Source organism: Dermacentor silvarum, chromosome 1 (genome assembly GCF_013339745.2).
Source record: "Dermacentor silvarum isolate Dsil-2018 chromosome 1, BIME_Dsil_1.4, whole genome shotgun sequence".
Taxonomy (NCBI): Eukaryota; Metazoa; Arthropoda; class Arachnida; order Ixodida; family Ixodidae; genus Dermacentor; species Dermacentor silvarum.
Genome location: NC_051154.1, coordinates 142,987,937 through 143,007,190, shown reverse-complemented (window position 1 = coordinate 143,007,190; position 19,254 = coordinate 142,987,937). Strand labels below are relative to the sequence as shown.

Genomic DNA, 19,254 nt, shown 5'->3' with positions numbered 1-19,254 from the left:
GAAAAGTATATCTTTCCTCCCACGGCGGTGGCCAGGGCTGCCCTAGAATCCCCGTGGAATTTCGCCCTGGACACTGGCGTGGCTGGCCGGATCTACGTCTTCAGGGGTGGCGTGGGACCTTTCATCGCCGTTGGGGGCTTTGACGTTCTGAGGAGCGTCTCATCTTCGGCGTCGGTGGTGGGGTTCACTCCCGCCGCTCTTCTTCATAACCTACCCAGCTTCCCGCACCCCAACAGAGAACACAGATCCATCCATTTTTCAAAAAAATTCATTCATTCATTCATTCATTCATTCATTCATTCATTCATTCATTACGCTCCGAAAAGCGCAGGTGCCGGCATCGTAGATCAGATCAGATGAAAAGGGACTAAAAGTGTATGTACGCGGCAGCAGTGTTCCTAATCGTGCATCTCTCTTCGCCGCTGCAGGAGGAAATGCCCGACCGTCCAAGGGTGGCTACATTGCTCAGCAGCCTGGCCAACTACGAAGTGGCTATCCCGTCTGTCGCGGGGGAAGAGGCCCAGGCTGCTCCCAAGGTGAGCGCGCACCACGTTACCCCTGCACGTTCCCTTGTGGATACTGACAGTGGCCCCACTAGGCAGTGCCGGCACGCATCGTCGTTTTGCAGCTCGCACCTTCAACTTCCCGCCAGATTTCGTGCCAGTTCAAGAGGCCGCACTCTCAGCGCACTTTTGATTTGTTTGATTAGTACGCTTGGCGTCGCGCTTCGGTGGGTGTACTCGTCGCTTTTATTTATTTACAGTAGACTCCGCTCAAGACGCAACTCGAAGGGACAGAAAAATGTGTTCTGTTTATCCGAACTTTCATTTATACGAAGGGCACATAAATCACCAACAATCGCTTTATTCGACGAGCGTCTGAGTCTTATTATTACTGCGATAAAAAAAAAGACTTTTACGCGCTTTATTTCTAATATTGTCGTTTCTTTTGCGCAAGATTGTGTTTATGTGCCAAATTATTACCAATAATTCTGCGCAATCATCATGTTCATTATAGTGCTGCAAACGTTCAACTGCGGTTTGGTCAGAAACAGCGACACACACTGGCAAAGTAATATTTATGTCTTCGTCACTAGAATCATGACCTTCGTCAGGAACTTAGTTCACCGATGATATTGACAGTTGTCTCATCAGAGCAGGTAACGATCATCTGAGGTTTCTTATTCCTGCCAGTGTGAACGAAGCACTACTGGCAACCTAACTGCAAGAAATTACCGAGACCATAGTGTTCTCTTCTTTTTCTGGGATCATTACTTGCCTAGCGAAGTTTTCGTAATGAAAACAACGTTGCCACTTGAACATCCTTAATTTGAATTACCTTTCCCTCGACTACCTCGACTACCTAGATTGGATGTTCTTCGCCATTTATAGCATCGCCATTTTACATGTTTTTCGGTTTTTTCCTGTTTCGTACGCCGATGAGGTAGGTGATAGTTTCGGTTAATGTTACGTTTAACCGCAGTTCACAAAAAGATGCGTTCCGTTTAACCAAGTTCCTGAACATTGTGCCTATGAGCGCCCAACCAAGGTTAGTACCGTTGTTCCGTTTAACCGGTATTTCCGTTTAAGTGCATGAGTTTCGTTTATGCGAAGTCCACTTGCTTTGTTTTCCTGATTAACTTGTGCATAAATGCCGAACATTCATTTTTGCATTGTGTCTCACAGATTAAACACTACACGACCGCGACTTTCTGTGGAAACGGCAGCCAGACTCGCCCCGTTATCCGAACCGCTCGGGCTGACGTCTGGCTCGTCGTTCGCAGCCACTGGCAGTTAGTACTGCGAATGACTGAACTGGAGTGGCGGACCGGTATATCTGTCGGTCGAACTTTGGCGTGGATCTGAATTCCGCGACTTTCCGGGATCGTCTATATTGAGAGAATAATTTGCCTTGCGAATGGTTGCGTCACTGTGTGATGCGGTTCCTCCATTTCGCAAAGTTTAGTGTGGGCGTATTATACCCAAGTTTAATATCGGGCCTCAACCGCATTACATCAGAGCTCTTAAATAAGAATTATAGAAAAGAAAAATAAATAAAAAGAGAGAGAGAGGCGAGTCTACAACGGTTGACATCGAAGAAAGACTCTTCTTGGGCGCATTACTATACCATGTGGTTTGCTGTTTACACTGTACTATCTTCTGGATCGGCCCACGTTGTTGGATTCCACTATCTCCGGGATCGGCTTATATTTCTCCTTGAGTAAAAGCCACGCTTCCCGTTCCGGTTTCAGGCGCGCGCAGTTAATTTGAACGAGCGCACCTAGCTGGGCTTCATTCCGGCTTTTTCGCGCTAATTACGCATTGTTACTGCACCGTACATAGAAGAGTCTGTTGCTGGGGCTGTTGGTACATACTTGTAGAAACGATGGAACCCAGCCTTTGAGACGCAAGCACCTGGAGAAAAGTAGACGGACACACGCTGGAACTACTAGCAACAAGTTTAATGAAAACAACCATACAGAAGTTCACAAGGGAAGCCAGAGCGCGCATGCGTCGTACATACCACGTGACTAACAAAGAAAAAACAGAAAATGACACCTAGTAACCACATTTTTCTAAATAAGCTATCTCTTTCTTTGACAGCGATAACGAGGGTACACTAACACATTGATTGTGACCATGTTTTCAGATATGGTACGCTTCAATCAGTTCTCGTTCGTATCGTGTGGTTGGTTCCCTTGCCAATAATTTGTGTGTCTTCCATAAAAGGTGAACAGCCGCACACTCGGCAATGAGCAGGCAGGTTTGCTACTCCTCCTGGTGTGACAGACGTTTCGTGTCCTTTTAAGCGGACATTAATACAACGCCCCGTCTGGCCTATATACACGCGACCACACTTCAACGGTATGCGATAAACAGCATTTTTGATGCAAGTTGTGAAATTATGGCTGGTACTGCAGGCACTCCTAGGTTTACGATTCTCTATTCTAGCACATAGACTTGACATCTTGCATGGCGCCGAAAACACAACCCGAACGCCGTGCCTTGTGGCAACTTTTTTTCGCATTGTGTGAAGCCTTGTGGATATACGGCATGACTTCCACTCGCTTACGGTCCTCATTGGCAGTGTTATGTGCTCGGCCTTCTGTTTCTTTTTTCAACTTTTTCAGTTTTGTCTCAGCTACTGCCTTGAGAACAGCCTCAGGAAAGCCGGCCACCTGTAGACGCTTAATCTGCTCATGAAAACTTTGCTCCATTGAATGATGGCAGCTTCTATTGAGGGCATTGTTGATGCAAAGGGTGGCTATGCGACGCTTCACTAGTTTAGAATGCGACGACTCGAATGGTAGAAGATGTTTCTGGGTACGAGGCGCATACATCCAGCAGACGTGACCATTGTCAGAAAAGGTTAGTTTTAAGTCTAAAAACCTAATTGCATTGTTTGATGCCAGTTCTTTAGTAAAATTTAGAGCCTTCGTGCACGCTCTGAATGAGCTAAAAATATCGCTTGAAACCGATTCTAGTTCCAAAGGGTCCTTCAGGTTTAACAAGATCAAAAAATCATCAACATACCTGAAGACCTTGACTACCCTATCGTCATTTAAAGAGCTGCTGAGAGCATTGTGAAATTTTGAAAGAAAAATGTGGCATAAGACGGGTGCCACACTCGACCCTATGCAGATGCCATTCTTTTGCACAAACAATTCATCCTGAAATTCAACAATCGTCGACGATAGGTACACGGTTAGAAGTTCCAGGAAAGAATCAATAGGAACACCACAGGCGTTCTGGAACGGAACTGCCCCGTTTTCTTCGATGATCTCCCGCACAGCTACAAACAAATCAGCCATGTGGCACTAAATAAAACAAGTCCTGATATTCACTCGCTACTAGAAAAGGCACCAAAGTTCAGCTTGGAACCCATCGTGCCCCCCATCGCGTCTCTTGGCAACGGTTCATCGTATTTCCAGCAAGGCGTCGTCAAAAGAAAAGGTACGCTGCATATCTGAAGGTGTGGATTCCCTTCTGGATTCTGGTGAGAGGCCACGTAGAAGCGGTGAAAGCTCACTACGCACTGTTCTCCTTTGGCCGGCCAAAGGAGAACAGCCCTTTGGCCAACACACAAGTCCTCCTTCGACGTAGAGGACTTGTTTTATTTAGTGCCACATGGCTGATTTGTTTGTAGCTGTGCGGGAGATCATCGAAGAAAACGGGGCAGTTCCGTTCCAGAACGGCTGTGGTGTTCCTATTGATTCTTTCCTGGAACTTCTAACCGTGTACCTATCGTCGACGATTGTTGAATTTCAGGATGAATTGTTTGTGCAAAAGAATGGCATCTGCATAGGGTCGAGTGTGGCACCCGTCTTATGCCACATTTTTCTTTCAAAATTTCACAATGCTCTCAGCAGCTCTTTAAATGACGATAGGGTAGTCAAGGTCTTCAGGTATGTTGATTTTTTGATCTTGTTAAACCTGAAGGACCCTTTGGAACTAGAATCGGTTTCAAGCGATATTTTTAGCTCATTCAGAGCGTGCACGAAGGCTCTAAATTTTACTAAAGAACTGGCATCAAACAATGCAATTAGGTTTTTAGACTTTAAACTAACCTTTTCTAACAATGGTCACGTCTGCTGGATGTATGCGCCTCGTACCCAGAAACATCTACCATTCGAGTCGTCGCACTCTAAACTAGTGAAGCGTCGCATAGCCACCCTCTGCATCAACAATTCCCTCAATAGAAGCTGCCATCATTCAATGGAGCAAAGTTTTCATGAGCAGATTAAGCGTCTACAGGTGGCCGGCTTTCCTGACACTGTTCTCAAGGCAGTAGCTGAGACAAAACTGAAAAAGTTGAAAAAAGAAACAGAAGGCCGAGCACATAACACTTCCAATGAGGACCGTAAGCGAGTGGAAGTCATGCCATATATCCACAAGGTTTCACACAATGCGAAAAAAGTTGCCACAAGGCACGGCGTTCGGGTTGTGTTTTCGGCGCCATGCAAGATGTCAAGTCTATGTGCTAGAATAGAGAATCGTAAACCTAGGAGTGCCTGCAGTACCAGCCATAATTTCACAACTTGCATCAAAAATGTTGTTTATCGCATACCGTTGAAGTGTGGTCGCGTGTATATAGGCCAGACGGGGCGTTGTATTAATGTCCGCTTAAAAGGACACGAAACGTCTGTCACACCAGGAGGAGTAGCAAACCTGCCTGCTCATTGCCGAGTGTGCGGCTGTTCACCTTTTATGGAAGACACACAAATTATTGGCAAGGGAACCAACCACACGATACGAACGAGAACTGATTGAAGCGTGCCATATCTGAAAACATGGTCACAATCAATGTGTTAGTGTACCCTCGTTATCGCTGTCAAAGAAAGAGATAGGTTATTTAGAAAAATGTGGTTACTAGGTGTCATTTTCTGTTTTTTCTTTGTTAGTCACGTGGTATGTACGACGCATGCGCGCTCTGGATTCCCTTGTGAACTTCTGTATGGTTGTTTTCATTAAACTTGTTGCTAGTAGTTCCAGCCTGTGTCCGTCTACTTCTCTCCTTGTGTTTGCGGCTTAAAGGCTGGGTTCCGTCGTTTCTACACCGTACATAGCTCTCCGCTAACTTGGTGCGTCTTTTTCGTTCGAAGCTTCATTTTGGTGCCTCTTTCGTTGTCTTACGTGAACTAGAAGATCTCAAACGCCTTATTTTGACGAAAGTAGCCTGAAAGAAATTGTAATTGTAATTAAAAAAAGTGAACAGGTGATAAATTCATCCTGGAAAACCTACTTCGCGATGGCGGAAATTGCTGCTGCTGGAAATTTGTTTTAGTATGACTGCTGCGACTCAGTGCTCGGTGAAATATGCTTCGGACTCCGGCCTAACTGTTTGCTTCTAGTGTCTGCGAGACAGTGGTTTTAATTGCTCCTTTGCCATTTCCAGTGGGCGCCACTTGTTTTGAGCGCTGTATATGGAAATTCGTTTATGCGAGCCATGCACCTATACTGTTAATTCAGCAGCGTCTAGCATGCGCTTGGGAAGCGCACGTTCTTCACTCCTTTTCCTTGATTTCCCCATTCTTTGTCTTTCTTTTTTTTTTCGCTTGCGCTGAGCGCCCGCGCGCACATGGCCCAAATGGGCCTCGCATATACGAACACCGGATTCTCGATCGATCACTGTCAAGGATACTTTCACTTTCGTGTGACGTAACGTCCAGCGCGTAGGGCCCACCGGAGTGACGGACATCATTTCAATGCTCGCGCTCAAGAACGTTGATGGGTTAAAACAGTATTCACGGGAGGTATGCCATTCCTTTCGTAGCAGCCACTTCGGCTGATCTGATCAACGCACTCTGTGATATCCTTGATCGAGAATGAGGCGCCAGGCTGTCGCCGGTATAAGTGGTGTCCTCATGCACGAGCTGACGTTTCGTTAATGTTGCGTCTGTATAGCACAACTTATCGTCACTTCGTGAGCGTTCGGGCTTGGCTATGTGAAGATATCGATGGCCACATCGATTACTTTCTTCTATACGCTGCTGGCAAAGACATCGCAAAAAAAAAAACGAAGAAAGAAGAAGAAAAGCAACGCGCATTTCTGACCGTTGTGTGTTGGGTGGCGAATAAAAAATAGTGAATTGCTTGTGTCATGTTATTCACCGTCATTACAGAATTTTAAATTTAAACGTGAGACCATGCCCTGTTTATGTGGCTTGCGACTGTGTCATCGTTGCATTTCGCATTCGAAGTACCCAAGTTTACGTAGGTTTAACGCCGCCTGAAACCCGCCATTATTTCTTTACGTCTCTAATTGGCAGACCTGCAGTGGCCTAAAGATACCTATTAAGATTTAAATGTCTTCGGCAAAGCCAGGTGCAGGATCAGCGCTGAAACACGGCAAAATAAGCAGCATAGTGCCTCCCACGAGGCTCTCGCAGCCGCACTTGATAACTTCGAGATTGCTGAAAACGTCTCTGCGCTTCCGTTAAAATGGGCACTTCCGTGCCTTGGGCTTCCCCGGCCTCTCGCGGATGATCCGTTGATGTTGTGTAACTTTCGTCGCATGCCTCAATCGCGTCGTGCGCCTTCCGTCTCATGAGGGTTCGCATTAAGCTCTGTAATTACGCGCGTTCCGCGCATTTCTGTGCGCCCGAGCTCGTGCGACCGTCGTGGTATAATACTTTAATGAGTGCGCGGAACCGTGCGTCATATCGAGCGACAAAGGACGGAAAGAAGTGCGGTGGTTCTGCGCTGCTTTGCATACGCGCGGCCGGGCTGCGTAGCGCCGGGTGGAAAAGGGACAAGAATTCATTTGCATGCCGAAGGGGCGCTGCCGTTTCAGGTTCAACGATTTGAGCTGCTTCTCGCGGGGCACAAGGAAGTGGATTACCGTACACGCCGTGTTTCCCGTCTGTGCGTGACTCAGTCGAGCAGTCTAGTGCGCCGTATGGCGAGCCACTCTGGCGCGCGATGTCTGTGCTCAGACGCGATTTGTGGATTCAACTAACGAGGCATTTGCCGATCGGCCGCGTTCGTTGTGCAGTCTTCTCCAAAGGGTTGAGCCTCTATAGCGCTTGCAAAGTACGTTTTCGCTTCGCCAAATGCTGCGCTACCGGTCGCGCAGCCAGACCCTTAGCGCCAGTGGCGTTCTGCTACATGGGCATGAAGTCGCCGATTTGATTGGCCGCTTCGACGGGCATTCCGATGAAGGTGCAATGCAGGAACTAAGCGACTATTTAATGAGCGGCCATGCATCCGTCGAAGCGATTTGCGTATAATTGTATAGCGTATTCTCTACGTTAGCATCGATGCAGTCTCTTCCTATATGAGTGCGTTTTACAGAAACAATGTGTCATTCGTTAAGCATACCATTAATCGGCATTGGAAATGTTTCTAAAGTAGTATTTTTCATGGCGGGTTGATCAGTGCGACGCGAGAGAATTAGAACTAGAAAATGTTTAGGGTGACAGAGTTCTTACCGCTCGCCAACTGTAGTAAGCAAAATTCATAAATACGTATATACGCATGATGGCACCTACACATAATGAGAGTTTGCTGCATTGGCGTTGTGTTCGTCATTCTTTCAAAGCTCATTCAAAGTCTGGCCAGAAAAGCAGATAGAATGACGATTACTGCGCTCACGGAATACTACTGGTATTCACCTGTTTCGCTGTCGTGGAGACTAACTTCTGTGGTAGTTTGAAGCCGAACCTACGAACACTAACATACAAAAGAAAACAAGGAAAAAGCTCGTTTGAACGAGGCTAATCAGTCTGCTAAGGCGCCAACGTGGGTAGTATTCATCAGAGGTATGGCCCCACGATACGTGTCGTTCAGTGAGCGTCCGTCGCCCACTGGTAAAATACGCGAGAAGTGTCAGCGTTAACGTCAATTTCTTGTAGTTGTGATTTGTGTAGCTGTATGGTGTTGTGGGTGTGGTGGAATGACGCGGGAAGTAGTTGGAAAGGTGAGAGCCTCGGAACGTCATCCGGACGACATTGTACACCACGCGACCGTCGTCCGTGGTATTAGCGTCTCTCAGGCGGCGCCGTCTGATTGGCGAGCCCATATGCGGCGTGGGCCTTTTCAGCGCACACCGCAGCCATACCGAGACGGCTTCGGCCGTAGCAGCTGAAGCCGCCTCACGGGCAGCTTTTGTGCGGAGCGCTCCTCAATCATCCGATTACACGGAACGGGAGCTTCCTCGGCGGGCTTCATTTCGTATGCATTGAACAAGTTCTCTGTCCAGGACACTGCGAACGAGAAGGAAAGCGGGGGTCTGCAGGCGGCGCTCCTCGATCGTCCGCCAATAGGCTCCCCCCTCTCGTTCGCCAACTGCGGCTCCCATCCGAAAGTTTGCTACACTCGTGTTGACGCAGTCGCGAGCTTTTATTTCACTGCCTTCACTGCCGTCGGTGTTTGCCAGCGCAGTCTTTCCGGTGGCTGTGCGCCGTTGCGTCGTCGACTGTCCAGCTCCGGACGTTCGCCGTTTGCTCAACCAGCGCAGTGGTCTTTCATGATCGCCCGTTCGTGGCCACAGGGTCGGTTTTGGGGTTTTCCTAATTCTGCGCAGTGTGGGCGGTGACTGCAGTATAGGCGCGTCGCGTTCTGGCTGTGCTCTAGCTTTCGCCGTATGTAATCCAATCGATCATCGTCCGTGCGCGTATTCGCACGTGTGCCGTACTGTGCCAGCTTGCGGGGCCATTGTGTACTGCACAGACCCTTCGTGTGGCCGCGTGCTGCAGTACGTGACGCAGGTCGCTTCTTGCCCTTCGGCATTTCTCGGCGACATGACGAGCGCAGGGTAGCGTGGTGCAAGCGTCTGACAAGGTTGCCAGATGCTTGTTTCCTTGACCGCATTATTACAAATATGGGAGGACTAGAGACGTAATGAGAATTTTCACTAATCTAGCTTCGTAGCAGCGGCGGACATCACAGCACTGTAATCGGCAATATGGTTTATAAAGAAAAGGTCACAAATGAGCTTTTAAATAATGGCTATAGTGGACTAACGTTTATTTATTTATTTACTTATTTTATTTATTTATCACCCTTGTTTTATTTACTTATTCAGTTATTTGTGTATTTTTGTTTGTTGTTAAGTTCATTTGTAGCGGAATTGTTCTTATATTTTTTTATTTATAGAGGAGTTGAAAGTCAGCCAGTACATAATGCATAACATTTTGATAGAAACTCTGTGCCTTGCGCCAATTTCGAAGAATACGTACTCAAAGTCAGCACCGAAATGCATCGCCTGTTCGAGCTAATGTCCCGACACTGTTAAAAAATGCGGTACTGAAATATGTTAACTGGAGTGTCAATGCTTTTCAGTGCGTATTTTGCGTCCGTATTTCTCTAAACAGGTGGTGGGCACTAAGTTTTCAGCAAAATGTTATGCTTTGAGCACTGGCTGGCTTGATTTCTGCAAATAGAACATGTTCCATAAAGTCCTTAATTAAAAATGAATGAGTGAGCTTTTGTTGCTAAGCAAAAAATATGGGAGATTTTACTCCACGAATTATGATTTCCGCCACTCCTACCAAAGCTCGGTCGGCAACAATGGTCATTTTAATTCGAATCCTCTATCGTTAAACATCTGAGACAGTGGTCGCTAAAACATACGGTTGGGAGCGCTGCTGGCACATTGTGTCGAGACTGCACGGCCAACCGTTTCCTCTACGCTTAAACTATGATTGTAAGCACATGCAGCTACGTACATTAAGACTGCACATTACCCTACAGCTTTGTCTTGACGCTGTACGAGTCTTCAGTATAAATCCATGAAAACAATGGGCACCTTATTAGCTCAAGTAATTGACGCTCGAATCCGACGCGTTCTCGCTTATTATTTCCTTAATAGGTTTTTTTTTTCTGTCTTGAACATCTCGAAACTTTTGCACCGCTTGCGAGTGTCTGCAGTGTGGAATGAAATAATACAGCGCACATGCAATTAGGGAACGAACGCGCTTTGTTATTAGCTTTTTACACTCTTCTTCCTCGTAAGTCAGTTCGTATGGAGCACTCCGAAATTGGAATATTGGGGCGCACAACGGCCTCCAACACAATTGCAAGCCCATCAATGTGTTCGCAAAGCTACAAATATCGTATAAGCGCAGTGCGCCGTTGTAGCGTCGGCATTGTGCACCGGAAACACTTCCCGAAGGAAGCAGTATCGAAAAGTTATAGCGGCACAAGAATGAGATTCGCGGCTTTTATGGCCGCCTGGTCATGTGGGTATGCACCAGTATGATCCAGAGAGGTGTTCACTAAGCAAGTAATAATAATAATAATAATAATAATAATAATAATAATAATAATAATAATAATAATAATAATAATAATAATAATAATAATAATATCAGCAGCAGCAACAACAACAAAATACAGTATTGTTCATTTATTCGTTTGTTTCGGCGGTTTAGAACGAAAGTTACGAAAACAAAGGCGAGGACCGAAAAGCGCGCCAGCAGCGGTGTTTAAGCAGAGCTATAGCTTCTGTCCGCTCCGTGACTACGCACATGCTTCCCCTGCACGCCCAGCCAAGAATTTTTGTCATCTTCCTCTGAAGAGACAAATGTGCGAAAACCGTTTGCAGTGTGACGTGCGGCGTGTTTCTCAAAGCTTAACGATTCCAGCACACTCGGAATGAGTAGCTCCTCGAAGTTGTCGGCTTTTCTTGGCGGTTGTTGGGTGGTTCCCAAAGGAAGGGGATCGGCTTCGTGCAACTTCTTTGTAACCCTTATTCCTTTATTATGTACTCTTTCAAGGTAACATAATACGACCTTTATGTACGCATCTCGTAAATACAGAACAACGAATGCTGAAGCAAGAAACGATCCGGTTCGGTCTTGTGGAAATAGCCTTGATTAAAGAAATAAAAACACCTGTGTACTTAGGTTTAGGTGCACTTTAATGAACCCCAGGTGGTCCAAATTAATCCGGAGTCCCCCACTACGGCGTGCCTCATAATCATATGGTGGTTTTGGCACTTAATACCCCATAATTTTTTTTCAAGTTGAAAGCATGCATGAAAGAAAGAAGAACCGAAAGTGCTAGTACCTGACGCTGGCACAAACACTATATATATATATATATATATATATATATATATATATATATATATATATTGGTTAATGGAAAGTGATGCGCCTGCTAGTAAAAGAAGAATCGCGTGCCGTTTGGCCGTTTGTATATCATACGTTTTTCGCACTATTGTCAGTCTGTTTGAAAGTGGTCTGTTTCAATATTATTTGTACATGTTCTGCCATACCGTTTCATCTTGTCGTTTAAGGCCACACTTCGCTTTAAACGCCGGCTTCTTGACCAATCCCCCCCTCCGGTTGTGGGTAACTGCCACGGTTTGAGGAACAAACAAGCAAGCTCGCTGCATGGCAGGGTTGCTTTGTGACAGCTGTGTGTGCCGAGGCCATCTACTTTTTACGTGCTCTGGGACACGTGTATGGACACAAAGAGTACTTATGAGTGTTAACTTGAGAAGGGGCCAATCCGAAGACTATTAAAAAATAATTAAAATACGTTCTCTGGTTTTACGAACAAAGACCACGATCTGCCGTAGTGGGGGACTCCGGATTAATTTCTATCAGCAAGGTTTTTTTTTTTTTTTTTTTTTTTTAACGTGCACGGTACACGGGCGTTTTTGCACAGCGAGTACCCACGGTCATCGAGTGAGATCTGTTCATGTTTGCCTTGCGTACACCATACTTGTTAATTTAATTAGTCAGCGAATGTTTACGGCAGTTTATACGGCCGATAAAACTACGAGCCTTATTCCATGTAGTTGCGTAATACTTTGATATCGCTATCAATTAGGGGTGTGCTAAAAGTGATTATTGAGGCCCAATCGAATACGAATCGAATAGTGCCACAAGCGAAACGAATCGATATCCAGTACTTTTCGAATAGTTTTCGAATAATGAATGGCCGTTACCACAGTTAATATAAAAGGTTGTTCGCATTCCAGTATTCTTAAAGTTGGCAAGTTTTTGACAATACATGGTACGTTATGAAGTGTTTATCAAAACCACTAATGGAGCATTAGGGAGTAAACAAGAAGTTGGTTCGTATGCACAGGGGCTCTTCGGAGAGTGCGAATAATCGCTGTATAGCCGGTGAAGTTCTCGTGTTTTATGTCAATATACTATGCCCACGTGTGTGAAATTTATCGTAGTTTTACTCAAACTTTATGTTAAATTGCGCACAGTTGACGCTGTAAAATATTCGAGAACTATTCGTATTTACGAATAGCGACTATTCGAATCGAAGACCGAATCGAATAGGACATTATTGGATTCGTGATTCGAATGTTTCCAATATTCGCACGTACACCTCTGCTATTCGCTTTAAAAGGCTGGGATAATCTTGTTTCAGCATGCTCTCTGTTATACTATCCGAGAAGCATGTTTGCTTCCTATCGGGATCTGGCATGAGCACCCAGTAGCTTTTGCTTTTCCTTATTCATCGTACTTGTGTTTATGTGTATCTTCGGCTTATAGCTTGTCAGCGTGCATTTATTCTTCGCGATAAAAAAAAAAGTAAGCTTTGAGTTGTTAGTGCGCCTCGAGATCGTCTCAATGTCGCCTTGCATGTATACGTGTTCTCTGGCGCCGTTTTCAAGGCATAATAAACCAACTAGCGCAACAGTACGTTTTGACCAGAAAATGAAGGCCAAAAAAACTTCCATATGTTTGTTTCAATTTCGCGCTGAAACCCAATTACTGTTTAGTGACGTCATTGTGACCTCGTGGATTACAATGTATCTTCTCGCACTGGGGCCGTCGCTAGTATGAGTTCTCCAAACATGCCAAGTTCGGTCTTTGGCTCCTTCTAGAATACAATGCAGTCAACATTTACCGATAAAAGATTAACTAGGCTCGAGCAGACGCCGTCAAAATCTGTGACGTCACTGCGAGCTGGTGCGAAAACCTCGAAGCGGCGTCACCACCCATCTTTCATTTTTTGCGTCTTTTCCGACTTTTCAAGCCTCCTCTCAAGGTAGAAGTGGTATCGGTTTTCTATTTCTTTTTCTTTTTTTCGTTCAGCGGCATTGTGCAGGGGCTACTTCATTAAAACAGTTCAACTTGTTTTTTCTCTCTGACGCGTCCGCTTAAGTACATGCTGCGGTTATCGTGTGGGGCAGAATCGCCTATCTGACGATAATCGCTATAAAGCTTTAGTTCGTTCTTCAAAATGTGCACAAGAAAGACGTACTTCGCTGTTGCGAGCCACTTCTGAGAAATCGGTGAATCTGCGTAAAAAAGTTTTAAAAATCGAGAAAAAAAAATTTTTTAAGTGTTCGCAATTTAGCTCTGCAATCGACCGAAATTTGACAAGAATAAAATAGGTTTTTGGGGCGCGTCTCCCTTTAATGGCGGGGATAAAAAAGGGGGGGCTTTCGCTCGTGCACATTATCCTCGTGTCGTAATCGACAGACAATACCAACTTCGTCTTTATGGCCAGTGTCGCCTGATTTGCATGGCGGGATCTACAAGGCTCGGGACTCGTTCGCCGCTTTTGCGAAATGATGGGCCATTTATCTGTCCATTCATTCTTTATTTCTCGCCGATCTAGTTAACGGGTTAGATAAGGGCGCGTGCATGTGCGCGCGATCGTCGAATTCTGACACGAAGCTTCCGGATAGAGCAACAGCTTCGCACAGGCGCAAGTGCGCGAGCCGAACATGAGGCATCGTTGAAAATATGTTTTACTGTCGTGACGCGCATTTAGTGGCGGCCAATACGTATTTCTCTGTGCACGCGGTAGTCGTTTTTTTTTTTTATCATTATAGCGACTTCGGGAGCGTTGCTGCATACAGTTTGCCGCGCCGTAAATAGCTCGTAAGGCATTGCGTCGGCTTATATTTCCAGTCAATATGCAATGAAGTATGAACATTTTTATTGCTCTCATTTCCACTAACGACTCCCCCGCGCACACGCGCGCTCGCAGTGTGTAGTCGTAAAAGAATTTTGATAGTCGTGCGCGGCGCCCTGCTGCGTTTCAAACCTGGCTTCGCAACTTTCCCGTCCATTCTCTCGCATTTATCTCGCGCTCTCTCTCTCTTGTTCTTACGCGTTCGGAGTTACATTTTGTGGTTGCGACGTCCGTACGCGATTAGAGTGTATGAAGTTGAGCGCTTGCGAACCGCAGAAGAAGAACAAAGAAGCGAAAGCTTGAAATGCGGCGAATGTATAGTTGCTTGCCGAGAATGTGCAACTGTCTGCTGAACGTGTGTAGATATTTACTTCGTTTTCCGATAGACAGCGATATCGTTTGACGCACGTTTGTTTGAAGGAGAATAGGGGAGTAGAGAGTGGCGGGTCACGTTCATCCAGCATTTGTATTTCACGCTCACGCTCCCTGCGTTTGTATTTTTGGTGACATAAATCGGCGTTTACGTCTTGCTGTAATGTCTCCTGTATACCCGCGCCGTGATTTTGCAAATATAATTTCCTGCAATACTGCAATAGGTAATATTTGAGTAAAACAGGAATGTGTATCGGCAGTGTGGAAGTTCCTCCTCCCACTCGTCAAGTTTCTACACTCAGTGTAGGCGACCAGTTATTGTGGCATCTTGCGCGGGAAGAAAGGACGAGCACGGGGAAATAGACGGAGAAGGACGGCGCCATGCGCAGAAAGACGAAGAGACGGGACATCTCCACTTGCGACATGCTCCTTTATTGCTTTTCTCTCTGGCCGTTTTTGAAAGCACTCTCGTCTGGAGACAATTGCTCCGAGGGCAAAGGCGAAAAGGGAAGCGAACGATGTGAAGTTATAAATATTGCATTCGTGTGCAACACGCGGCGACTCGTCCTATTTGTTCTGCTCGGCGCCGTCGGGTCTCGGATGTTTTCTTGAAGCCAGAGCAACTGGGTGATGGACGGGAAAGGGCAAACCACTGACGGCCCGCTACGGCCGGCCTCGGCGTGCTCTACGGAGCAGGGAGGCAGGGGGTGGTCGTATATGCGGCGACATAAACGCGTCTCCGCCTGTTTTTCCCCCGACTCGCCGCTTTTCCGGCCGTCCGGTCCGCCGCCAACAGTCGCTTTCTTCCTTCTGTTTTTTCTCGCTGTTTGCTCTGCGCTCTGCATCTCCGGCTGCTTGTGGCCGACCTCTGCGTTGTTTACAGCGTTGCGCGCGTTCTGCGCTCTCCCATCTCTGTGCGGCCGGAAAGTGTCGGCTGCGCTTTTCGCTCCCCTCTTTCCCGATAATGGCTGCGTGAATAGTGCATGCGCCTGGGCCACTCCGCGACAACCACTGTCACGGGTTGCGCGCGAGCTTGCTAGTAAGATTTGCCCCGAAGTTCTTTTTTTTTTCTTTCGGCTCTTTTCTTTCGTTTGTCTCGTGATCGCGATAGGTAAGAAGGGGTTGGTCTCGAAGTTGGTCTAGAAATTGTAAACCTGGCGTCATCGTTATTGTGAAGTCATGACTCAGACGTCGTGTACCGTGAGGCTACGTATGATGAAATTGGTCATGAAAAAAATAAGAAAAAAAAGAGCGCTGCTTGCGTTTCTGCTGGCTGCACTTATGGGTGGCAGTCCGCAACGATCGCATGGGTGATTCTGTTTTGCTATCGAAGGACGAAGTAACCGAACGCAGTAATGTCACGGCGGAGTACACTATAACCAGTTGCATGCACAATTATTTTAACAGCGGATCTGTTTAAGCCGGCCGTAATGTGTGCCGCCTGCCACTGCGTTGCCTAGCAACCACCTCGCGGAGCGTCGCGCGCTATGCTTCGGAGAGAGAAAGAGAAAAGGAGAGCGTGAGAGAGTGCGCGCGTCGCGCGCTATGTTCGGGAGAGGCGCTGAGCCGTGCTCCCTCAAGGGCTGCAGAAGATAGCGCCAACCTTTCCTTTCTCAAATGAACCACTTAGTAGTAGAAAGAGAAAATGAGAGCGAGAGAGAGGGCGCGCGTCGGGCGCTATGCTCGGAAGACAGAAGCAACCACCTCGCGGAGCGTCGCGCGCTAGGCTCGGGGGAGAGATAGAGACAATGAGAAAGAGAGAGAAACAAATTGTAGCAGCACGAACGAGGCAACGCGCAGAGGTGCTGCCGACGCCATTCGCGCTTCTCCGTTTCGACGCTCGCGGTGTCCGTAACTGCAGCAGGCGCCTCTGGCGGCGGCTCGGCCGAGCTCCCACCAGCTGCGCGCTACAGCGCATACGCCGTGACGTCATCCCGGCGTGTCGTCTGCTGCGCGCCGGCCGTACACTGTGCGTAGCTTTCTCCCCAATTCCCCTACGTGTGCTCGGACTGCAAGTGCTTCGCGAGGCGTTCTCCGATGCCACTGACCACGAGGAAATGCTTATACACTTCGTATAACTTAGCATCACTTGGCATTACTTCGTATAACTTAGCATCACATCGTATAGCCAGGACCAGCTCGGAATCGATCAGCTCCGCTGTGTCTTTAGCCTTGCGCCACTATTGCTAGCTACTCCGATTTTTTTCTTCTTATAGATAACAGCATGAAGTATCGTTTTTTATATAATACACACTGCACCGCGCGTAGCAGATGTAGTTGAGATGCGAGTTTCTTGCAAAACTTTTAAAAATGTATGCCTAGGTATTTCACTGAGGCTGTGCAGTAAATGAGGCTGCAGGTACACGGAGAGAAAGCGAATGTATGAAATATACTATTCTTTTATTTTACCCCCCCCCCCTTTTTTTTTTTTTTCACCTATCGTTGGCCGTGAGGCATGGTTGGTCGGGATGACGTTCGCATTTGACTGTGCGTACATGTCGACTTGAGAAATTTGAGCACCATCTCTAGTGAAGGAATCGCTTTTATTTTGTCGTTATTGTTTGTGTGCTGGGGTTATCGGCAGCACGGACCTGGCGGAAGTCGGGGTAGTCCGCGGCTTCCAAGAGATATTAGCGGCTTATGATAATTTATTGGCATCCCCTTTGAAATGGGGCGGTGACAAATAGTCACCTAACCTTCTTGAGTTACCCAGGTATGCTATACATGTTTTTAATTCTAGCATTTTTGTATTCATCCCTCAAAACTTCTCTACCTTGTACCGCTACCTATGCCTGTAACGGATCCGATCGTGTCAATCTATTCCCTGTTTTTTTTTTTCCCCACCAATACTCTCTTGACTGGTGACCGGTTGGTGCTTCCGTCCACTTTATATCCAAGCGCTTCTGAAAGGTGTACGTTACCTACCGGTCTCCCTGGTTGTATCCCTTCGCACTCCATTAGGATGTGCTGAGTGATCTCCGAATTTTTGCTGCAGCTTCATCTAGTTGCGAATATTTGCTCCGGTATGTTTTTGTCCTTAGGCAACCAGCTCGAGCCTCAAATAGCAAGGTACTACCCTTTGTGTTATCCTACAGATTTTTCCTTTTAATTTCATTCTTGTAAATTACTATGGTCTTTTTTGTTTCTATACTTGATATCCAATTTACTGTCCCTGTTTCTCTCACTTTCTTTTTACAGCGAAAGCTGTTATCGGCTCATTCCAATAGCCGTTTCGCGGTTCGCGATGATGTCCGCCGCCGCCTCCGATATCCGGTGTTCGTAACCGCTATCGCTGGAAATGCGAAAAAAAAGTACCCGGTTCCCGCCGGCATCGAGCCCGGGCCCGCTGCGCGGGAGTCAGATACTCTACCACTGAGCCATGCAAGCGCTTGCTATCAGGCAACTGAAAAATGCTCTATAAACGCGCCTTAGCGCGCAATCAATGCGATCCCGAGCCTCCGCCAGTATGGTGGCGCCATCTAGTTACGGCGCCTGCAAACGCAGCGTGCCCGACATGTAAGTTGCATGTAGCAGTTGCATGCTGCATGTAACTGGACTTGATTAGCTCAAGCAGGCTAGGTGACTATTTGTCACCAGCCCGTTTTGAAGATTCCAATAAACAATCATCATCATCAACAACAACGTACCGTGCCACGGGTCAAGGGATATGTGCGCCACGTATTCTGGATACCTCTTCGGTACACGTTGTGGCGTCTCCTCGAAAGGTACGAACCGCTGAGCTGAACAAGCGAATCGTAGAGCTACGTGCGCGGCTACAACCAAGCATAATCGGGCTCAGCATACTGCTGTGCAGAGAGCATCACAAGCCGCAGCTCGCCGTCGACGCCAGGCGGACAGTTCAGATCGTTCTCGTCAAAACGAGGCCAAGAGACTTTGTCGCGAAGACCCTGTTGTGCATGATACCGAAATGGGAGTTACTCTTGAGCCGCTCCACCAGCTTACGCTGTGACTGTGCTGCGTGTGCCGCGCAGTTCTGTGACTTTTTTATAGTTCCCGGTTGTTTATTTACACTTTCGATTATCCTGCTCATGGTCGCCAACTTTCTTGACCTCTTCCTCCCTGTGTCCACGCTTTTCAGGTACAGATACTTGTGCAATTTAGCCGACCATTTATTTGATTCATGTTCCTGAGCCTTTCTTCAAAGCTAATTTTGCTCTGCGCTTCTCTGACTTCAAACGAGGTCCAACCTAGGGTGCCTCGATGCCCAGCGCCGCCGTCCAGGGTGAAGACAACCCCGCTGGCGCCGCCATATTGAGTCACACGAGCTGAGACTCAGCTACGCTTGCGTTTATAAATAGTGTTACTCGCGGCGCACTTCCAAGTGCTTTGCCTTGATGAGGATTTTTTTATCGGTATCGCATCTGCACATCTTTATAACCAATAGCCGTTAACTCGTCGAAGGTCCAAGACGTAAATGTATGGCGCCGGGAACATGCCCCAAGTTGCCTAATTCAATTTACATTTAACATGCCGTGTGTATGCTTGAAATACGCACTATTTTTTATTTTATTTTTTGCGCTTC

The 19,254-nt window shown here is 46.9% G+C and overlaps 1 protein-coding gene across 3 annotated transcripts in view; it reads left to right on the top strand.

The window, feature by feature from the left end:
• The window catches only part of LOC119436165 (solute carrier family 12 member 4), a 394,931-nt gene that overhangs the window by 254,630 nt on the left and 121,047 nt on the right, over positions 1-19,254 (top strand). For all 3 annotated transcript variants that reach the window (XM_037702933.2, XM_037702932.2, XM_037702931.2), the window contains one exon: positions 429-536. In XM_037702933.2, coding sequence (XP_037558861.1) covers positions 429-536 — 108 coding nt within the window. The remainder of the gene's footprint in view (positions 1-428; positions 537-19,254) is intronic.